Here is a 20,665-nt window from a genome sequence, read left to right as displayed (position 1 = left end):
ATACCTGCGTCAGGTGGATACAGTCAGAGATGTTTTCAGAGTGTTGGCCAGGGGTGGCCTGCCCGCCTCCCCCCAAGTGCTATTTCAAAAGCCTAAATTGTGATTGTCTATTGCCTTGTCAGAGACAGGGCTTGTGTAACAATAAGTATTTCCACTTTTGTTGCAACAAGCTGCTGCATATCAATTCAGCATATTTTCTTTTGTTAGTACTTTAAATACTATTATGTACTTCTATTCCAAAACATTTGCAAGGAAACCACACAAACTTACAAAAATGGCATTTTATCACCTTAAGTCCGACAGTTTCTCTATCAAGCCAATGCAGAAACACGTATTCACGCTTTGAATTGATACTGCAATGCTCTTCTTTCTGGTCTTCCAAAAGAAAATGTTTCTCAGTTTGCAGTTTCTCAAAAATTCAGCAGTAATATTGCTGACAAAGACCAGAAAGAAAGCACACATTACACCAATTTTAAAGTCTCTGCATTAGCTACCTATGTGTTTTAGAACTAATTTTAAGATTCTTACGAGATTATTGGTTTTTAAAGCTTGTCATGGTCTTGCTCCTACCTATTTATCACATTTGCTTTTAATTTAGGAGCCCGCCCTCAGGTCTTCTGGAAGTGGTCTTTTAGTTGTTCCAAAGGTGTAAACTAAAACCTATGATGAGGCATAATTTTATTACAATGGTCTTCATTTGTGGAACAGTTTACCTAGAGACCTGAGGGCAGAACACAGTGTAAACATTTTTAAAAGCAAACTCAAGACCTACCTGTTCAGTCTAGATATTTACTTTATCTCATTTAACTTAAAGAACAATGAACACAATTGTATTATTTTGTATTATAATAATATTATTTTTTTTATTAAAATAGATTTTAATTTTAAAAAAAGTTTTTAAATTCATTCTCAAAAATAAAAAAAGTTTGGGTTGACTTTCAAAAAATATACATTTGTGTATATTGTTTGGCCGAAAATTATTACTGTATTCTACATGTCCCCCTTACTTCTGTCCTCCATTAAAATGCCCAATGTTATACTAAAATGTGGTTAAAATGTATGTATTTTGTAGATATCCAATGAAATTAACCCTAAAAAGATTTTGTAAATTCACTATCAAAAAATAAATGTTTAGGAGTTCCAATTTCAAAATCACTTTTCAATTTTAAATGTTCAGAAGTTAGACGCTAAGTTATAATCGTATCTTATTTCATCTAGGCCTTTGTAGTGAAAACAACCATGGTGTTATCTTGTCAAATGTTAATGTGCCTTTCACCACATTTAGGATTGCTTGAAGAATTGCCTCATAAGAGTTGAATATTGTGTTTTTTGTACATTCAATATTAAACTTCTCCACACAGTCGTTGTATTTCAGAAGATTCCCTCTTGAATCTATTACATATAAAATGAATCAGATATCACTCCACCCAATCATGAGAACATAAAGACTTTAGTAAAACAAAATACATCTATTATTAAAAAGGCTATCGGGAAATAGTGTGGGATAAATTTATGTTTATGGACCAGTTTCCAGTAGAGGACATGCTGAGGAAATTTCAATAACTAAATGAGAGATTTAGAAACACAAAAGTCACATCTCGATAGAAATCCTATTCCACCACAGTTATCAACAATTTTATAAGAAATATTATATCAAAAAGTACTGGTCTTTGGTAAGAATCTGCTGCCTTACAGATGTAATGACGTATGATCACATGACGCGACGGCGACGCGGTTTTATATTCTTGACTGTATGTTCAATTTATTCTCAAGATCAAACCTTTTTAACCTGTTTCGTTTGAATGAGTTTGAAATATACACATGGGCTATCACTAACTGTTATTCCAAATAATCTCATCATGAACCCTTTGAGATATCCACTTTAAGCCATTTAAAAGGCTCTGACTATCCCAGTTGAGTGTTGTTTTGACATTTCCTGTCCGATCGTCACGCCCATGAAAGAGTCGTTCAGAAAAAACGAATCATCCATCTATCGCTCACTAACTGTTGCAGCTGCCCGGAAAGCTAGTATTAGACGACTGGCTAGCTGTAGCCAGGACAATAACAGCGGATTGTTGACTAGCTACGGTATAACCCTTAAACATTTGTAAGGATCTCATCCAGGGTATTAGATATAAGTACAGGGAATTCAGCAGAAGTGACAGGTAAGTGGTCGACAGAGACATGTTGTACATTTGCTTTCTATCAACAGTGAGTAAGACTGTTGGGCACAAACCCAAAAGATAGCTAGCTCGTGAGAAAACTCAGCTGATGACTGATATCATCGTTATATCTTAAGCCAAGTTAACGTTTCAAAATGTAATGACCCTGAAACCACTCCTGATAACTTAACACGCCAGTAGCTAGCATGGTTGCTTTTCAAAGACACACGCTGAATAAATTCAATTAAAGTGATCTCTCAGTTGTTGTTTTGTTTTGTTTGTGTTCAGTCGGTCAGTTTGTGTTTGTTTGTGTTCAGTCAGTTTTACTTGGATAGTCATCAAACCCACCTCTCAGCTCTCTCAGATGCAGGATAACAAAATGTATTTTATCACTACTTACTCATACTTAATCTATATCTTGACGCTATTACTGACACTTTTGAAAGCATATAAATTGGGGTGACTTAAAATAATGAAATTGTAGGGGTTACATGATAATTTAACTTCTACAGGGTGAGGTCAACACAGCAGTCGACTGAGATGTTCTTATTGTACACAGGGTCTTTTCCAGTCAATGACCACATGGTGTCGCTGGTGCACAGGGGTTAGATTGATTACTGTTGGATGAAGCATAGCTAAAGAAAAGCTATGAGAAAGACGTGCCCACAGTCATAATGTTATATCAGTCCAGTTATCCTCTGAAGCACACACTCGGGCTTGCTTTCAAGTATAAAAGACTGGTGTCAGTCTTAGAGTGATCAACACATCTTGCCTAAATAATAGACTAAATAAAGCCTGATATTTATGCAGCTGTGACGTCACACTGATTAATTTCACTGAAGTTAAGGGTTAATGAAGTTGAGAGTTAAAAAAATAATTATGATATTGTTGTCATCCTTTCCTCTTACACATGTCAAAGAAGTCCCCATATGTCCCATCAGACACTTCAGCATCACGTGCTGATGTGAATGAATTCTGCATAGCAGGGAGAAGCTATTTATGTTTACTCCATCTCAGACACATGAACCATTGAGCTTTCAGAAAACTTTAAGTGTCTTGACATATTGTGCTTCTGTGCAACTTGTGTTTCCTCTTAGAGATGGAAGGAGATGACTGCAGTTTTCCTCCAGATTCATCAGACGATCACTCGCAAAGAGGAAGTGTTGCTTCATCCGCAACACTCTCACGTGGTAGGGTGCAAGAAATATTGAATAAAACTATCCTCAACACATCATGTTTTCCCCCCCCCCCCAGTCATTGAAAGTTGTCTTGTTTTTCTTTTCTTTTTTTGATGTGTCATACTTTGAGTTCATTTCGTGTAATTGTGTTCCCACAGCTCAAGATGTGCTTATATACCTGTTTGGAGACAGTGCAGTACACTTAACAGTAGAAGGGCTTGGCAGTGTCAACGTACAGGAGTTGGGTCGCAGTGTTCGTGAGGCTCTCCATGTTCCCGAGTCTGCTCAGGATGCTTTTGCCTTCTGGCTTTGTTCTCCACTGCTCGGTGGGTACTTTTTTTTCCTCCCACTATTTCCACAGATAAAAGCTGCAAACACTTATCTTTTAGTGCTACCAGATAACAGTGGTAATGTGTAGAGTATATGAGGCTTCTTTCTACAGAACATTAGAGTCTAGCTACAACGTTTCACCAAATGGGATTTTTGTTATGTAAGATGCAAGGCAGGAAATGCATTTAGATGTCTGAGCAAGCTGAAATAAGACTGACTAAGTGCTTCTTTGTATTATCTATAAAATGGTAAATACAGGTCCAATAATACAACTTGTGTATTTGACTGCAAAAGGTATTATTTGAAACATTATTTTAGCTGCAGAACATTGATTGCTATTATTTCCAGATGATTGCACCTTTCGTCAGTGCAGGCAGCTCCAGTTTAACAATCACAGCACACACAGTTGGAAAACAGACACATCTCACCGTGTAACATTTGCCTCCCACTGACTCCTCAGATTTGCAGCTGAAAGCGAGACATCAGCCGTACAAACTGTGTCGGCAGTGGCAGGACTTACTGTACCGGTTCACTCTGGCCTCGGAGGAAGATATCTCACAAGGTGACTATGGCCATTACGTCGGTGTCTTCGCAGGCACGAAGTGTGTGGCAGACTTTGTTTGTTATCTATGCAGCCAAGTTTGTCACAAAGCAACATTTCTGCCGAACAAAGACAGGAAAAGGCTGGTAGAGGTTGTAATGAAAGAAAAAAGCATCACTTGTGACCTTAAATCTAGAGTCGGAGTAAAAATCTAACTGAAATAAACAAGTAATGTACAGTGTACTTTTTGTTTTCACAGCTGAAAGATAGAATACTTGGAAACATTGTCACTAGTGATATGAAGTAGGCCTCTATGACAGAACCTGCACATTACTTTAGCCTCAATTTACAAACTCTACAGTACAACTACACATCAGTGCTGTGTCTAATAGACATAAATATGTCAGCTTTAGTAAGAATATGGAAAAGTGTCTGTAAGAAATGGAATTAGTGACTATCAGTATCGACCTTTGATTCCCTCAGCAGCCTGCTTTCTCAAACACACCGTGTGTCTCTGTATGCCGAGCAGGAACTGTTTCTCCTTGCAGCTGTTCCCTGTGGATTTGTGACTTACAGTATTTATATATTGTTGTTTTGCTCTGTAGCCTTCTCTGTGCAAACGACATTTAAAGAGCTGTGGGGGTTTTGTTTGGAACAAATCAAAGAGAACAGAAGGAGTTTGTATCTGAAGCAGAAAACACCTGAGGCCTCACAAGCAAAGTGAAGGTAGGAGTGTGAGGAGGCTTTACAGTTGCTGCATTTGTTTTCTGTGTCGAGCGCAATAACCTAAATGAAAAGTGACCACACGCGTTGAGACATCCTGAAATATTTATGAATTCTCGAGTAGCTAATGAATTTGCCCCTCCAGTCCATCTGTTATACTGCCCTGATACGACGCAGCAGTTACCACGATACGTTGACAGAGCCTGTGCAAATGATCAACCTGAGCATTAACATAAGAGTTACTCTATATGTTTAAGAATGCACCAGCCCAGCAACACTTCATGTCCAGAGCTAAAATGTAAGAAGCTGAAACAGTTAGTTGATCAACAGTACAGTTATTGTGCTATTTTGTGCTAACTATTTTCTTCAACTGTTAGTCGTCTTTAAAGGCAAAAAAATCTAAAGTATGGGCTACTATTACTTTGGGCTTCTCCTTCTTGCTTCTTCTTCTTCTTCTTCTTCTTCTTCTTCTTCTTCTTCTTCTTCTTCTTCTTCTTCTTCTTCTTCTTCTTCTTCTTCTTCTTCTTCTTCTTCTTCTTCTTCTTCTTCTTCTTCTTCTTCTTCTTCTTCTTCTTCTTCTTCTTCTTCTTCTTCTTCTTCTTCTTCTTCTTCTTCTTCTTCTTCTTCTTCTTCTTCTTCTTCTTCTTCTTCTTCTTCTTCTTCTTCTTCTTCTTCTTCTTCTTCTTCTTCTTCTTCTTCTTCTTCTTCTTCTTCCTGCTTCTTCTTCTTCTTCTTCCTGCTTCTTCTTCTTCTTCTTCTTCTTCTTCTTCTTCCTGCTTCTTCTTCTTCTTCTTCTTCTTCCTGCTTCTTCTTCTTCTTCTTCTTCTTCCTGCTTCTTCTTCTTGCTTCTTCTTCTTGCTTCTTCTTCCTGCTTCTTCCTGCTTCTTCTTCTTCTTCCTGCTTCTTCCTGCTTCTTCCTGCTTCTTCCTGCTTCTTCTTCTTGCTTCTTCTTCCTGCTTCTTCCTGCTTCTTCCTGCTTCTTCTTCCTGCTTCTTCTTCTTCTTCTTCTTCTTCTTCCTGCTTCTTCTTCTTCTTCTTCTTCCTCTTCCTGCTTCTCCCTCCATCTCACTCTTCAAGCCCAGCACAGTTTGAGCACACGGCTGTTCATCACGAGTCTTCTTCTGGCGTTATCGGTCCCGTCTTTGAGCGTCAAAGACCATCAGCCCACACTTATTTATTTGTGACGCTGCAGGTCCTTTCAGTTGGACAGGTCTGCAAAGTTCATTACAAAATCAACAACATAGTGACATAATCCTTTTTTAAATGTTGTGTTTCTGTGTGGGAAAAAAAAAAGAGAGAGAGGGTTTCCTCCCACACTGAAGGAGAGGAACAGTAAGGTGTAGCAGTGTGGGTGTGATGGGGCTTGACTGGCAGATTCCCCCCCCCCCCCCCCTTCCCTCCTCCACAGGATGTTTGTCTCTGTACTCTCACTCCTCCACTGTGGAATAAAAACCCACTCACTAACAGCTGGATAAAAGATAATACAGATAAGCGCCTGTCCCTAATGCATCATTGTCCTCTGCTTTTTTTCTCAGATGAACCATTTCTCCAGTTCCGCAGAAACGTGTTTTATCCTAAATCTAAAGAGCTTCAGGTACTGAAAAACAAGATGTCTTTTTTGTAGAGATGAGTGAATTATAAAATCCCTTTTATCTGTCATTTCATATTTTAGCTCCTGACTTTCTTTCCCTTTCTTTGCAAAGTTCCTCTGAGCTAGTTTTTCTGATGAATTTGGTGTAAATGTTGGTCACCCTCTCCGTCTCGAGCAGATAGATGATGAGGGCGTCCTGAGACTTCTGTACGAGGAGGCCCGGAGCAACATCCTCACAGGTCGATACCCCTGTGATCCCGAGCACTGGACGGGCCTTGGCGCCTTGTCTCTCGCTCTTGAAGAGGGAACCGGCCTGGACGACGCACATTTTATTGCTACAGTGAGGTCAGTTCAGAATGTTTTAACAACTTTTTACTACACTCTGCTCGTGGGTTGTAAATCTTATGTTAAAAACGGTCGGATGGTTGAATTGCTGACAATTTGGCTCCTTTCTCAAGTGATAGTTGGAGAGACCAGCTTCCCCTCTGCGTACAGTCTTTATGCTAAGCTAAACCAGCTACCAACTGGCTGTAGCTTTTAATTCCAGTGACAGAAATGAGAGTGGTTTCCCCTTCTCCTTCGAGCATTGTTGAGGACTCATCCTTTGTTAGAATAAATCTACATCAATCTTTTATCTACAGTCCAGTTGACATTGCAGCCTTTACAAAAAGAAACAGAATGTATAAAGACTTTTGGCTCTAGGACTTGCTGACAGTATCATTTTTGTGAAGTTCCCATTTGACCTGGTTTCAGTTCACTTTTTTTTTTTTTAAGTAAAAGCAGAAATAAGCAATGACCACTGCTGCTCAGTTTGTCCAGTTTTGAGAGGGTGCCTCTCTACAGCTTAATAAACTGAAATAGAATAGACTCGCTAAAAACACAACAAAATCCCCAAACCTCAACCCACACCCTTTTTCAAAGTGCTGCTCACAGAACGAGCAGCTTAAAGTGCTGCGGGACAATCAGCGACAACAAGCTGCAATTTGATGAAAATCAACAGGCATTGTGAAAAAGGTCAACTCACTCTTGAGTTTGCCAGTAATGTCAGTAACATTCACGTTGTCTCACCGCAGGGGATTGTTAGTCAGTGTCAAGTACAAGAATGGATGAGATGACATTTTTGATTGAAGTGGGACGATCACAGGAAGTCTTTTTTTGTCCGGATAAAGCTTTAAAGACTTTGATTGTGATTTCAAGGTGTAGAATTACAGGTACTCCACAGGGCTCCTCCAACTGTGTGCTACTGCTATATTCAAGGAGTTTAGGCAACACGACCCTTTTAATAGAGTCTCATGACACATGTCGCAGGCTGCCTACAGATATTTATAAGCAGGTCTCATGATTGTACCCTGAAAGAGCTGCAATAAGGTCTGAGCTTAGGCTCTACTTCCCTGTGAATACTGTACAGGTCTGTGCTTTAAATAAGGGTTCTCAGTCCTGTGTGACATAATAATAAAGAAAAAATTACGTCACAGAAATTACGACTTACATTCTGTTTTCTTTGTTTCTGGCCCTGTTCATAACAGTTATTTTCCTGCTTTCTAGGCTGTCTGGTCACAGGTGAAAACTCTAAATTATGGATTTGAGTAATCCCTACTTGATGGACTATTTCCCCGCTGTGCCTCGTAAAAGCATTTTTTGTTTGATCTTTTTTTTTTTCTTCTCTCGTTCCACTCATTTGGTGAATGCATTATCGTGTGCTCACGGGGAAGCACATCGTCATGCTACTTGTTTGCTTGGCAAAACGAGGGAAGACATAGAGAGACAGAGTGGATCCAGGAGAGAGATAAGATCCGATAACACTTTGTCTGTTTGCACGGAAATTTGTCTTGTACTCGATAAAGTAACAACTTTTAAAAACTATTAATTTGTTGGTGCAAGCCAGAAAATATATTTCTAATTGAAAGCCTGAGTGATCAATAAAGTTTTGGCCTGATTTAAAGGAGCCGAGAGTAGCAGCAGTCCTCAGGTGTTCAGGGAGTTTGTTCCACAGGTGAGGAGCGTAGTCACTAAAAGCTGCTTCACCTTGTTTGCTTCTGACTCTGAGAACACTGAGTAAACCTCTTCCTGAGGACCTGAGCTGTCTGGATGTTTTATATTCTACAAGTAGATCTGACATGTATTTGGGGCCAAGACCATTCAATGCTTTATAGACCAGTCGTAAGATTTTGAAGTCGATCCTCTGACACACAGGCAGCCAGTGCAGTGATTGAAGCACAGGTGTAATGTGCTCCAGGTAGAAGAGTTTTTGGTAGTGATAATAAAGTATCTTTTCATTACTTCATTTTTCTTGTTAAATTTCTCTTAAGGAGTGTTTAGACTGTCATGAAACAAACCTGAATTGATAATGATCCTTCTATTTGACCTACAAAAGCAAAAGGTCTCACACATGTACAGGACTAGATCAGCAGAGAGAGACACTGTCCCACTTTGTCTACAGGGGGCGCCAAAGAGAGCCAGGCTAAAAGATCCTTACAGGAGCTATGAAGTTACATATCTACGCCTCTCTCCATAATCACCTTAGAAACTCTCACCCAAGTCAAGTGCCCTGTTTACATGTTAACACCACGCGTAAACAGGGCCCTTGACTCCGAAACTGAACATCGTGACCTGTACGAATGAAACGCTTGTGTCACCTGCTCCCCAAAGAGAGAAGAAGCTGTCCTCGTTTGTGCCCGCGCATGTTGCCATGGGGAGTGGAGGTCTGTTCTCCACTTTGAGAGGGAAGTCGAGCCGTCAGACGGGGCTGGAGCAGAACCTCCTGGAGGCTTACAAAAAGATCAGCACGTCCGCTGGAAACGCTCCTGAGCCCGCACAGCTCCTACGCCAGTACCTCAACACGTGTCACACTCTGCCTTATTACGGGTAATAAAAAAAAGAAGCAATTTTAATGAGCCATTTATGCTGTGTTTTATTTATTTCACTGCACATAGAGTACGTTTCAGTTAACATTGACTGCACAAATAGGTGCGCTTTCTTCATTGGGGAGATCGACAAACCAGCGCAAGGGCTTCTTCAGCGGGGAAAACGCAAATCAGTCAACGTTGGGATCTGCCTCGAGGGAGTTTATGTGATGGACGTCAAAGAGAAGGTGAGCACTGGACTGTGTTGCGTTGACGTCTCTGCCAAACAATGAAACCGAAGCCAGGTGAAACAAAAATAATCTTCCTGCACACAGTCGAAATATGGAACCTTTCCTAATGTTCCTGCACACTCGTTGTCTTGCAGCATGTGCTTCTCGGGCTGCATTTCCATCAGCTTTCCTGGGACCACAGCTACCCGGAGGAGGAGGGAGACTCGCACATTCTGTGGCTGGAGTTCGATGGAGAGGAAGACGGCACACCTGTCAACAAGCTGCTGAAGATCTACTCCAAACAGGCACGAACATGTTTGTGGAATGAGATCATTGTCCCACTTTGTAGCTCCATGAACATCTGATTGGCTGAGGGTCATCAGGCAGCATGTGCACTCAGCATGCTCAGAGATGCTGAATAGGCTGTGTTAATCAGCTGATTTGTCAGCTGTGTAAATGACAACTTAAACTCTGCTGTGGTTTGAAGACAGTTTTAAGAAGGTGTTGTCACAGGAGAGGGGGACAGATGTAGTCATCTTATTGCACATGTCTCGGTTACTGAGAGCTTCAGGAACAGGTGCTGCTGCTAGGGCTGTTTGCCCTCAAAGCAGCACAACACTTGATATTAGAGTTGGAACCAAACTGGTTAAACAGATGTTTTTGTGCTCACAAAGTCTATTTGATCCTGGGTCGGTGATTGTTGGATGGAAAATAATCATCCCAGCCATCAAGGTGGTGAAGAGATGTTACATAATGGTCGAAGAAGTAAGGCATAATCCAAACCAAAAAAAAAGTGTTTATCCAAAGCTGGTGATGTGACCTTTCATATAAACGAGGTTCAGTCATGGATTGTCAAAAGGAGAGGAGAGGATACTGACCATCAGTCTTCATCTTTGCCTTTTTTTTTTTTTTGTCTTGTTCTGTATTTTAGGCGGAGCTAATGAGTGGCTTGATTGAGTTCTGCGTCGAGCTGAAGTCTGGGTCAGAGGGCGGAGCTGCAGCTGGAATGGACGGTGAGGCGAGTTCCCAACAGCCCGCCGGACAGGACGACAGCAGCAGCAAGAACGGACGAGGAGGACGGCGTGGGATGCTGCGCAGGCAGAGCAGCGTTCTGTGCAGTCGAGTCCATTCCCTGAACACCATTAGCTACGTGGATAATGGTGAGTGTAGTGATTAGAGGTGGTTCTACTGCTATAGAGGCTGGGGAATCTGTCTACAGTGACCCGTAACAAAGTACACTTATTACAGTGTGCTACAGAACAATGAAGTGTACTTATATAAGGACTGATAATACCTGCAGAGTATTAAAACAGCTATTTACTTACTGTACATGCATGAAAACAGGAGGTTAACTTTAGTTTAGTCTAGTGTTAGTGACTGGACTATAAACTATGTTTTAAGTATACTTAGGTTTAACACAACATACTACTTTATTAATATTTTTGCAAATTTTTCAGCACAACAGTAGTAGTGGTAGAGCATTTGTTCAAGCATATTACAAATAAACATCCCAGATTTCGTTTTAAGATTTTACATTTAAAAGTTATCAGTTGGAGAAAAAGAAATCTTTAACACATTTCATTGACCACTGTTTTTTCTTTTCTTTTTTTTGTCCTTCAGGAAAAGAAATCAAACGCTTGAAGCCAAAAAGAGCAGCGTCCTTTTTCAACCGGCAGCCTTCTGTAGCTGCGTACTCTGCTGTGCAGGTGACAGATAGTCTGGAGCAGGGTTAGACTCTTCTGATCAGAACTCGCCACTCGAAGACCAAAACTGAACAATTGACTCTGAGATTAACAAGCGAAGACTTTATACAAGCTTGAGACATTAAACTGAATATGAACTTGCAAAGGACCAAGTGAGGGATCTGAGTGTGAGTTACAGTATTTATCTTCTGAATTTGTGTATATTTAGAGAGTTCAGTAATGTGAAAGACAACATCTACTTACAGTAATGCTTCCAAGGTTGAGGTTGAAGTGGGCTATTTATTAGATAGAAGTATACATCACACTCTGTGTGCAGTATATGATGAACCTTTAACATGAGTCTGAGACAAGCCTGAGAGGAATAGTTTTGACCTTTCTGCAGTGCGCTGCATTTTACTGCTATTATTCAAAAATATAAGACCTCATGTGGGTAGTACCACTGCATTACCTCTTTTGGACATCTGAACGTCAACATCACCACAATACCGCTCCTTTTATTCCATCTTAAAACATTAAGCAAATCCTCCTGAAATGTGTCTGAGTTACCAAAAACTCCTCACAGTCAGCATGACAGACACTTTGAGGGGACGATCTAAGGGCGGGCTCGACTATTCTTCTCTTTCAAACTGCCAGTGCCTTGTTTTCTTGAAATATTTTAGAACAGTACTGGTAGAAACATTGACTGGTAGCTGTTACCAGGAAGACCTAGTGGGGGCACATAAGTGTTGTGGAAGTCCCTTGTAAGTATGATATGATTCATGTTTTCAGTTGCTTATTGAAGGAAGACCAGAAATACAACAGAGAAGTCAGTAAAAACAACTCGTATCCTAAGCCATAACATATCTCCAGCACATAATCTAAGTTATGGGCCAGTTAGAATGGGATATTCAAAGTTGATCTTTGAATTCAGCATCATGAATTCATTTGAGAGCCACGCACAGGTTCAGACTAAAACATACTGATGCAATACTTTGCTTTGGACCTTTAACATAAATGACATAAATTTAATGTAAATCTGTCATCATCAAACTCGAACGTCATGGCTGTCTTAGCTGTCATGGTTGGTATAAAGTTGTCTTTTCAGTAAAATAATGTGGTTGCCTTTCACAGCTTTGTGTTTCTCCCCAAAGAAATACAAAATTACAGGTGACTATGTGCTCCATGCTGATTGCAAAGGTCATCTGAAGAAAATCATTCAAATCTAGTGTATCAATCAGAGTGTGTGTATATCAACGCAAGCCTATCTAACAATGCTGCAACACAGTGCGCTACCTAAATGGTTCAGAGACAGATTTCAGTTTCCTCTGAACTCCATCTTAATGCTAACACCGGGCAGTTTAGGTCTTGACATTTAGCAAGATAACCTCAATAAAAGCCATGACAGAGGGTGTATATGTTTACAAGCCCGCCTTCGGTTTGAACATCATCTGTCCTTGAGATTGAGCTCTGTCATGTATTCCTCGTGATTCCCCTGAGCATGCTAACAGAATGTTTGCACCTTTCTACACTTAATATTGTTATAAATCAGCTACTGTCTGTAACTGAACTGAGTCAGTCCAGTATACTGTTGCAAACTAACACTATGCATGTCACATTGTAGAATAGGCATTCCAACAGACACCATGTAATGCTGCACTACTAATACACTGTTGATAAGTCTTTTGCATCTGCAGATGTTTTTGTATATTGTGTTAGCCTTTATGAGAATGTCTTTACCTTCATTTTTATATTCTTTGTACACAAGAATGAAGTAAGGAAACAGGTCATATTAATCATCTTCTCAAGCGGTCACTCTGCAGGAGCATTAAGTGCCTTTTTGTTTTTACTGAGTTGGCATCGGAATGACTGTTATTGCTTGGAAACAAGAAGTACACGTGCTTGGTGTTATTGCTATGGTTGGCTATTTTTTTTGTATTATATCCACCATGTTTTTAACCAGATGTGTTTGACCTTTCCTAGGAATTTTGAGGTTTGATATTCTGGGTAATAGCACATTGTTGCTGTTGAACAGTGTGATTTGATTCCTTTCAGTAAAGTGGTCAGTTATGCCTTCATTCACATATGTCTACTGTGCTTTTTTTTAAGCAAATAAGAAAGTGGGTTAATTTCTTTGAAAATATGAATTTTATAGTGTGTTTGCCACCTACAGTTTAAGTGCACTGCAACCATACATCAAGAGAATTAAACAGCAGCTTGTTCCATTTCATTATAGTGAAATAAAGATGAGGCTGACCTTACTTTCTTGACCTTACTTCCAATTGGCATTTCCCCTGTAAAAACTGGTTTACATGGACCTTAAAAATATTTTTTACATTTGTTGATAATTTAAAAAAATACCTAAAGCAAATCACAGGTGGCATTTCTACTGTACGCAATTGTTAATTATGCGTGTGTATAAATATAAATAATATATATAAATAAATGTATATCTCTGGCATAAATAAATATATATCATATATCATATATATATATATATGATATATATATATATATATATATATATATATATATATATATCATATATATATATATATATATATATATATATATATATATATATATATATATGCACACCATTCCTTTTGTTTTCCTTTAAACAAAAGAATTGTTTACTTTGGCTCAAAACTATTTCAGTTTTTTGTTTTATTTTGTTGATGTATATTGTTTTTTTTAAATAGTCTTGAGCAGTCAGGTTCCTTTGAGGTAAACAAACTCTCCCATATCTTGACATCTGTCAAGTTCTTAACTGTGTTTCTACTGGCCTTTTAGATCTAAACCTTTAATCAACGTGTCAAGTCTGACATGCGCACAAGAGCACTTCTTCTAATTACACGCGCAGTCTGACGACGTGACACCGGATAGGCTACAAACCCGGAACTACGAACGACTTCAAGCTAGCTGCTTGTGTTGTCGGATAAATATGACATTTTCTTACAAATAACTTCTAAAAAATCACATGATTGGTAGACGACAGCTTAACTCAAAGAACAACAGTTGCTGCGAAGCTGAAAGTTAGAGATTTCAAACAGTGTTTTTGAGTTTCCTGACGCCAGCAGTCCGCTCGTCATTTCTGTTTATCTTCATTTGAACGTCCATCAGCTGCTCGGCGTTCAGTCCCGGAGAAATGGACGGTGAGATGGAGGGTCCGGTGGTGGTGGAGGACTCCGGCAGGAGGCGCAGGGTGCACGGTATGTTGAAGATGTACTACGGGCTGAATGAGGAAGGAAAGGCCGAGGAGCTGCCCGAGTCTCTGGATCCGTGCGACATCAACGGGCCTCATTTCGACCCTGAGCTCTTCCTCAACAAGGTGAGGGACCTCTATCTTTTTATTTTTTTACTGTTGGCAAGACATGGATATCCTCCTACTCACATATGTGCTCATAGTGCTGTCATTATTGATAACTGGAGCTGCCACATGGTAAAGTCTGACAGCTCAGCATCCTTTAATCACTTCTCAATAGGCACCTTTCTAGGCTAGCCTTCCTATGAGCCTCTGTTTTATTTATTTTATTGTTTTGTTTTATTACTGTCCTGTGCTTAGTGTTGCTTTTACTGATATCGTCTCTGCCCTGTGATTAACACCTGTGACTCTTGTTTCATCCTGTATAGCACTTTGTAAACTGTTTTGGAAAGGTGCTATATAAATAAACTTTACTGTTATTATTATATGAACAGAAAGATACACTTGAGCCTCATTGCAGCTGTCTCCAGTTACTGCACACATACAACATGCATGAATGTACTTATGTGTTATGTAAATGACTTCTGGGTGTATCGGAAGAATCAGAAGATGTCCAGTGTTTTCCTTACTGTGACTGTACACCGACTGAAGGGATTATTTGCACCTGTTGCAACAAAATGTGTTTTTGAAATTTAACTGTATGTACTTTTTTTTTTTTAACATGCTTTGTGTCCAAACTCAGCTCAGAAGGGAGTGCTCTCTGGCAGAGCTGATGGATCAGGAAACCTGCATGGTGAAGCAGATCCGCTCTTTGGACAGCGACATGCAGACACTGGTGTATGAGAACTATAACAAGTTCATATCTGCAACAGGTGCGGGGAAACTTCACACTGCATATTTTGTTGAATTTTGCTTTTCTGGTATTTTTAATGCCAGATTTTTCATCTTTACTTCTAGACACCATCAGAAAAATGAAGAATGATTTCAAGAAGATGGAGGATGAAATGGATTGCTTGTCTACCAACATGGCGGCAATCACTGACTTCAGTGCAAGTATCAGTGGAACTCTTCAAGACCAGCACACACAAATCACAAAGCTCTCAGGTAAGGAAAGAGGCTGTTTGTTTGTTTTTTTTTGGTAAATGAATGTTTTCATGGTGATTATTTTCACATTTCCATCTCGCCGTGTTCTTCCTCAGGGGTTCACACTCTGTTGAGGAAGCTTCAGTTTCTGTTTGAGCTGCCTGCCAGATTGAATAAGTGTCTGGAGCTGCAGGCTTACGCTCAGGCAGTGAGATCCCACCGCCGTGCCCGCTGCGTGCTGGAGCAGTACAGCCACCTGCCCTCATTCAAGGGGATCCAGGATGACTGTCACGCCATCATGGACAAGCTGGCACAGGAGCTGCGGCAGAAGTTCAGGTGGGAATCTCTGCATTCAATTTACATTTACATTCAGAGCCTTCTGTTAGGAAATCTTACGCGCCAGACAAATACTGCTCATTTTAGGAAATAAAATGAAGAAAAAAAACTTTGCTCAGGTCTAGTATAGAAGTCCAGCTTCAGCATAATTGATCTCTTTTTAAGACGTTATTTTCTTAGGTTTAAATTTCATTAAAATCCATATCAGTAAAAAAACAATTGAAGGGTTTCTGTGACACTTCTTTTATGGATTTAGTACGTCCTGAGGGTTGGACAGACGAGCTTTGAAAAACACAAGAACTTCCTGTTGTATAGCTTGTCTGCTAGGTTAGGCTTCCTTAATGTGTTGAGTCAGGCATTGCAACAGTGTGAGTACATTAAACATGTCACATCAATACAGAAATAGCTGAAGGTCCCACAGCTGCTCTATTAATGATATCTATTATAGTTAGGGTTGCAGTTTAAGCAGACAGTGCTCAGGTCTACATCAGGCAGTCTATATTGGGGAGGAAAATGTTACTAGAGAACTCCTTCGCATTTAAGTGAAGCATATTGTATATTTTTTGCTGCACAAATATTCCGTGTTCATATATTCCGGCGTTCAACTAAAACCTCAGTCATCACTCGTGTGTAGTTTTTTTTGTTTTTGTTCTACTTTTTTGTTTCCTTGAAAAGGAAAAGAAGAGATTTATCTGAGGTAGATTTTTACATATCTTGTTCATCAACTTGCTCTTCGTGTTCTGTTGTTTTTCTCAGGGATGGAGGCTCAAGTGCCAAAGACTTATCCGAATGTGTGGAGCTGTTGCTACAGTTGGATGAGCCGGCTGAAGAGCTCTGTGATAAATTCCTGAACCATGCACGCGCTCGACTGGAGTCGGACCTACAGGGTCTGGAGGCAGAGATAAGACCGTACTCATCCTCGTCCTCCGTGAAAGATGCTTCCGCTCGAAGGTTGTCATCTGCAGCGCCTGAATCTTCCACTGATAACTCCCCTAAAACTGCCGCTATTCCTTCGCCCACCTCAAACACCGACATCCTGGAATTCATCGACCGAGGCTGCAATGAATTTGTCAGCAGCTTATGCTTAGTTATCACATCCTATCAAGAACTATTTATCAACCACGCTCAGACTGGCGAGCTAGCTACTAAAAATATTCCTCAGATGGCAAATGGAAAGCTTAACGCCTTCGTAGATGATCTTGCTGCTCGCTATTTCTCGCTGGTGGAGCGGAGGATACAAGAGGAGAAAGGAGTCGCAGATAACTCGCTCCTGGTCCGCGCCCTTGATCGCTTCCACCGCAGGCTTCAGGCCGTGACAAAACTGCTGCCAGGCTCTTCCATACCAAACCAGGGGACTGAGATAGTGATACGAGCGGCTACAGAGCGGGTCAAGCAGTACCTGTCGGCCCTGCAGAGCTTCTACATGGACAGCCTGACAGACGTGAGGCAGGCCCTGGCCACGCCTCGGCTCTCGGTGGCGAGCGCGTCTGTTTCTGGAGGTGGGGCATTTCCAGGGGGGTTGGGCTCCAGCAGAGACACTCCGACCAGCCTGCCAGAGCTGCTCTCCTCCCTGTCATCCTCCATTCTCAACCAGATAAAGTCAGTGCTGGCATCAGTGCATCTCTTCACAGCTAAAGACATCACGTTCTCCAATAAACCCTACTTCAAGGTGAATACCTCATGTCCTTTCATTTGCCAGTAAATTATCGGTGTGCCCCCCCCCCCCCCCCCCCCCCCCCCCCAAATATCCTTCTCTGACGAACCCTACGAAGCAACATTGGACTAGGGAGTGCAAACATTATTTCTGTCTTCTCTTCTCCTCACAGGGGGAATTCTGCAGCCAGGGTGTGCGGGAGAGTCTGGTGGTGAGTTTTATAAAGTTTGTGTGCCAGTCCTCGCGACAGTTTTGCGAGAGTGCAGGAGACAAAGGAGGTTCCACTCCTCCGGCCCTTCTGCTGCTGCTGAGCCGCCTCTGCTTGGACTATGAAACCTCGACTATCTCCTACATACTCACGCTCACAGATGAACAGTTCCTCGTGCAGGTAAAATGGATTGCCACCTTTTTTTTTTCTTTTTTTTTTGTACAGATTCAGCTTGAGAAAAAGCCCATACTTCAATGTAAAAACAAACGGTTACGAATAGCGTCTAGTTCATCTTTTTTTCTTTTTCAGCACCACAGTCCTGTAACAGCTGTCACGAGTTTATGTGCAGAAGCCAGGGAGGCTGCACAGAAACTACTGAACCATTATGTAAAGGTAGGTTTTCATTGATTTGGACTTTTTCTACTGTAGGAAAACTGAAACAGCATTACTGGAGAAAAAAAAGTCTTTTTAACACAAACCTGTGTATTTTGTTTTGCAGGTCCAGGGACTGATAATCTCCCAGATGTTAAGAAAGAGTGTGGAAACACGAGACTGGGTTAACACAATCGAGCCCAGAAATGTCCGTGCCGTGATGAAGAGAGTGGTAGAGGACACCACCTCCATTGATGTGCAGGTGAAACTTAATACCTAACGTCTTCCCATGTCGCACTCTTTAAGCTTCCATCGCCATGTGTCGATGGACTGCTTCATGAGAAGTCTGTGCTCCACCACAGGTCGGTCTTTTGTATGAAGAAGGTGTGAGGAAAGCACACAGCAGTGACTCCAGCAAAAGGACTTTCTCCGTCTACAGCAGCTCGAGGCAGCAAGCCCGCTATGCTGCCAGCTACACGCCGAGGTAAATCAGCTGCAGACACACCAGTGAGGTGATGAAAGTCAGAGCAGGTCACTTGCCAAACATGAAAACTGCTCAAAATCATTTTGTAGGTTTAAAAAAATAAAATAAAAAAAAAGCTAAGAGAAGAGTTCAAACCTTTGCTCCTCCACCTCAGCACAGCTGAGCAGTCATGAAGTGAAGTAGGCGGGAATGCCCAAAAACAAAAATGTGGTTCTCTTGATGCTCCTGCTATTGTGTCTTTGTACAGATAATCAATTTAACATTCACTCATCTCCTTTTTGCCTTATTATTGAGTAAGTGTGAAAATGCCAGAGATGAGCAACGACCTATTTTCTTACAATGAGTGACATGGAAGAAAGTAGTGACATGGTGAGCCACATGTGTGAGAGACAAACAGACACAGGCAGCTAATCCCTATCACCTCCTTGTCTCTCTCTGCGGGTGGGACAATCACAACTGAACTGTCTTTAATCACAAAACAAGGTCATGGTTTTAAATGTGGATTTATCTGAGTCTTCTGCCTGCAGCGCTCCCATGGATACTAATCTACTGAGCAACATACACAAGCTGTTTTCCGAGAGGATCGACATCTTCAGCTCGGTGGAGTTTAACAAAGTGAGTGCACAGCGCTGTAATGCTGGTGTCTATTTTCTGTAATATCTCAGACTCTGACAAAAACCTGTCCATTGTCCCAGGTCTCTGTGATGACGGGAATCATAAAAATCAGTTTGAAGACATTCCTCGAGTGTGTCCGCCTGCGTACATTCGGTCGTTACGGACTTCAGCAGATCCAGGTGGACTGCCACTACCTGCAGATGTACCTGTGGAGGTTCGTCTCTGATGAGAACCTTGTACACTTCCTTCTGGATGAGATAGTTGGCAGCTCCGCCCACCGCTGCCTCGATCCAGCACCGATGGAGCAAAGTGTGATCGAGGTCATCTGCGAACGAGGTTAAAGCTCAAAGAGCAGCACAACTCCAAACACTGTGTCACAAACACGGACAGAATAACCATTTACACTGGAGTCTCTGTTCAATGTTAAATGTATTAATTTAAAGTCATGTTATAAATTCAAATGTAGTTCTCCTCAAATGCACAAACATTTGTGAAGATCTCTGCCTGCCTGTCTGTCTTCACTGAGAAAATGATGAATCTTAACCCAACAAGAGCTTGCTCTTCTTCATTTGCTGGTAAGCACTTTACTTCTGTATAAATAAGAATCTTTCAACACTAAGGCAACCAAACAACATTCATCAAGAAACTCTTCATGACCAAATTCGTGCAGCGAAGATCTGCATTTCACTCCTGCTTTACAAAGTGCACATAAACCTCAAGTAGCCTACTCGGGATTAATATTCTAAGGGTTATTTATAAACGATAAAATTGAAGGAAAAAAATCTCTGTCATCTCCTTCATCTGTAAAGATAGAAAATAAAGAATTATCCATGATCCAAGCTGAACTTCTTTTAAAGCCTTGAAGGAAACCTGAATACACAGTATGAATGAGTTAAGGGGAAAAGTTGTATCTTTTGGAAATCTTGTCTAAATTATGTTGATGCCTTTTGCTGATTAATTAGCTTTGTGAATGTCATCTGATGAATTAATCTGTTTAACGCTAACATAAACATGACAGATTTGTGGGGGTGTCTTTTACCTCCAGGTTAGTTGACTCTCTGTTTTCTCTGTGCATGTCTTCCCCAGATGAATTGTTTGTTCTTTGACAAATATAAGTTTGTCTACAATAAAAAAAAAAAAAAAAAGTATGAATGTGAAGACATTTGTGTGCCTTTTGTTTCAGAACCATTACGGACAAATACAACACTTTGTGGACATTGTTTGTTTATTTGCAGGTGGGCCCTCTTTGTTAAGGTTATTACTGGTATACAATGTATTAGAATTCAGGTGTATTTCACAACTTCTCACTTCAGAACGGAGCTGACTGTCGCCACCTCTTAAACCCATCCTATTGGCTAAGCCCTCTTGTCTCCACCCTCTTCTGATGACAGCGGAGGGTTCTGATTGGCTCAGAGAGCTCGTCGCTGTGGA

General features: G+C 40.9%; 3 protein-coding genes across 7 annotated transcripts in view; 2 read left to right on the top strand and 1 right to left on the bottom strand.

The window, feature by feature from the left end:
• spata22 (spermatogenesis associated 22) overlaps positions 1-20,665 on the bottom strand; it is a 277,137-nt gene that overhangs the window by 149,063 nt on the left and 107,409 nt on the right. Inside the window, exon 1 of one of the 4 annotated variants that reach the window (XM_079355575.1) lies at positions 18,864-18,868. The exons of 2 other annotated variants lie outside the window; for them this stretch is intronic. The gene's annotated coding sequence lies outside the window, so the exon portion shown is untranslated. Of the gene's footprint in view, positions 1-15,415; positions 15,420-18,863; positions 18,869-20,665 lie in introns of those variants that run through there. One more of the 4 variants, XM_079355576.1, reaches the window with a different exon arrangement.
• On the top strand, positions 1,791-13,359 carry frmd8 (FERM domain containing 8). The gene is made up of 11 exons (XM_079355564.1): positions 1,791-2,165; positions 3,260-3,352; positions 3,499-3,666; positions 4,131-4,232; positions 6,470-6,528; positions 6,704-6,870; positions 9,175-9,390; positions 9,493-9,616; positions 9,754-9,903; positions 10,530-10,758; positions 11,219-13,359. Exons 2-11 carry the CDS (start codon positions 3,262-3,264, stop codon positions 11,329-11,331), a joined length of 1,419 nt encoding a protein of 472 aa, XP_079211690.1. The 5' UTR covers positions 1,791-2,165; positions 3,260-3,261; the 3' UTR covers positions 11,332-13,359.
• On the top strand, positions 14,132-20,633 carry vps51 (VPS51 subunit of GARP complex). Of its 2 annotated transcripts, XR_013780086.1 has the most exons (12): positions 14,132-14,608; positions 15,225-15,354; positions 15,440-15,586; positions 15,682-15,901; positions 16,658-17,570; positions 17,728-17,943; positions 18,073-18,156; positions 18,263-18,397; positions 18,498-18,619; positions 19,147-19,234; positions 19,315-19,809; positions 20,548-20,633. XR_013780086.1 is itself a non-coding variant. In XM_079355560.1 (11 exons), exons 1-11 carry the CDS (start codon positions 14,426-14,428, stop codon positions 19,573-19,575), a joined length of 2,499 nt encoding a protein of 832 aa, XP_079211686.1. In that variant the 5' UTR covers positions 14,132-14,425; the 3' UTR covers positions 19,576-20,392. The 2 variants fall into 2 exon arrangements, 1 of the variants encoding a protein (XP_079211686.1); XM_079355560.1 differs by lacking the exon at positions 20,548-20,633 and having other exon boundaries at positions 19,315-20,392.

This window comes from Symphodus melops, assembly GCF_947650265.1.
Source record: "Symphodus melops genome assembly, chromosome: 11".
Lineage (NCBI taxonomy): Eukaryota > Metazoa > Chordata > Actinopteri > Labriformes > Labridae > Symphodus > Symphodus melops.
Note: the sequence above shows the minus strand (reverse complement) of the source record. Positions and strands in the feature narration are given on the sequence as shown.

What these genes read in the sequence shown, in the direction of transcription:
- frmd8 (XM_079355564.1), top strand. Translation starts at nt 3,262, where the DNA reads ATGGAAGGAGATGACTGCAGTTTTCCTCCAGATTCATCAGACGATCAC. An exon ending in TGAAGATCTACTCCAAACAG is followed by an intron (nt 9,904 to 10,529) that starts GCACGAACATGT and finishes TCTGTATTTTAG; the next exon opens with GCGGAGCTAATGAGTGGCTT. An exon ending in CATTAGCTACGTGGATAATG is followed by an intron (nt 10,759 to 11,218) that starts GTGAGTGTAGTG and finishes TTTGTCCTTCAG; the next exon opens with GAAAAGAAATCAAACGCTTG.
- vps51 (XM_079355560.1), top strand. Translation starts at nt 14,426, where the DNA reads ATGGACGGTGAGATGGAGGGTCCGGTGGTGGTGGAGGACTCCGGCAGG. An exon ending in CTGAGCTCTTCCTCAACAAG is followed by an intron (nt 14,609 to 15,224) that starts GTGAGGGACCTC and finishes GTCCAAACTCAG; the next exon opens with CTCAGAAGGGAGTGCTCTCT. An exon ending in CCAATAAACCCTACTTCAAG is followed by an intron (nt 17,571 to 17,727) that starts GTGAATACCTCA and finishes TTCTCCTCACAG; the next exon opens with GGGGAATTCTGCAGCCAGGG.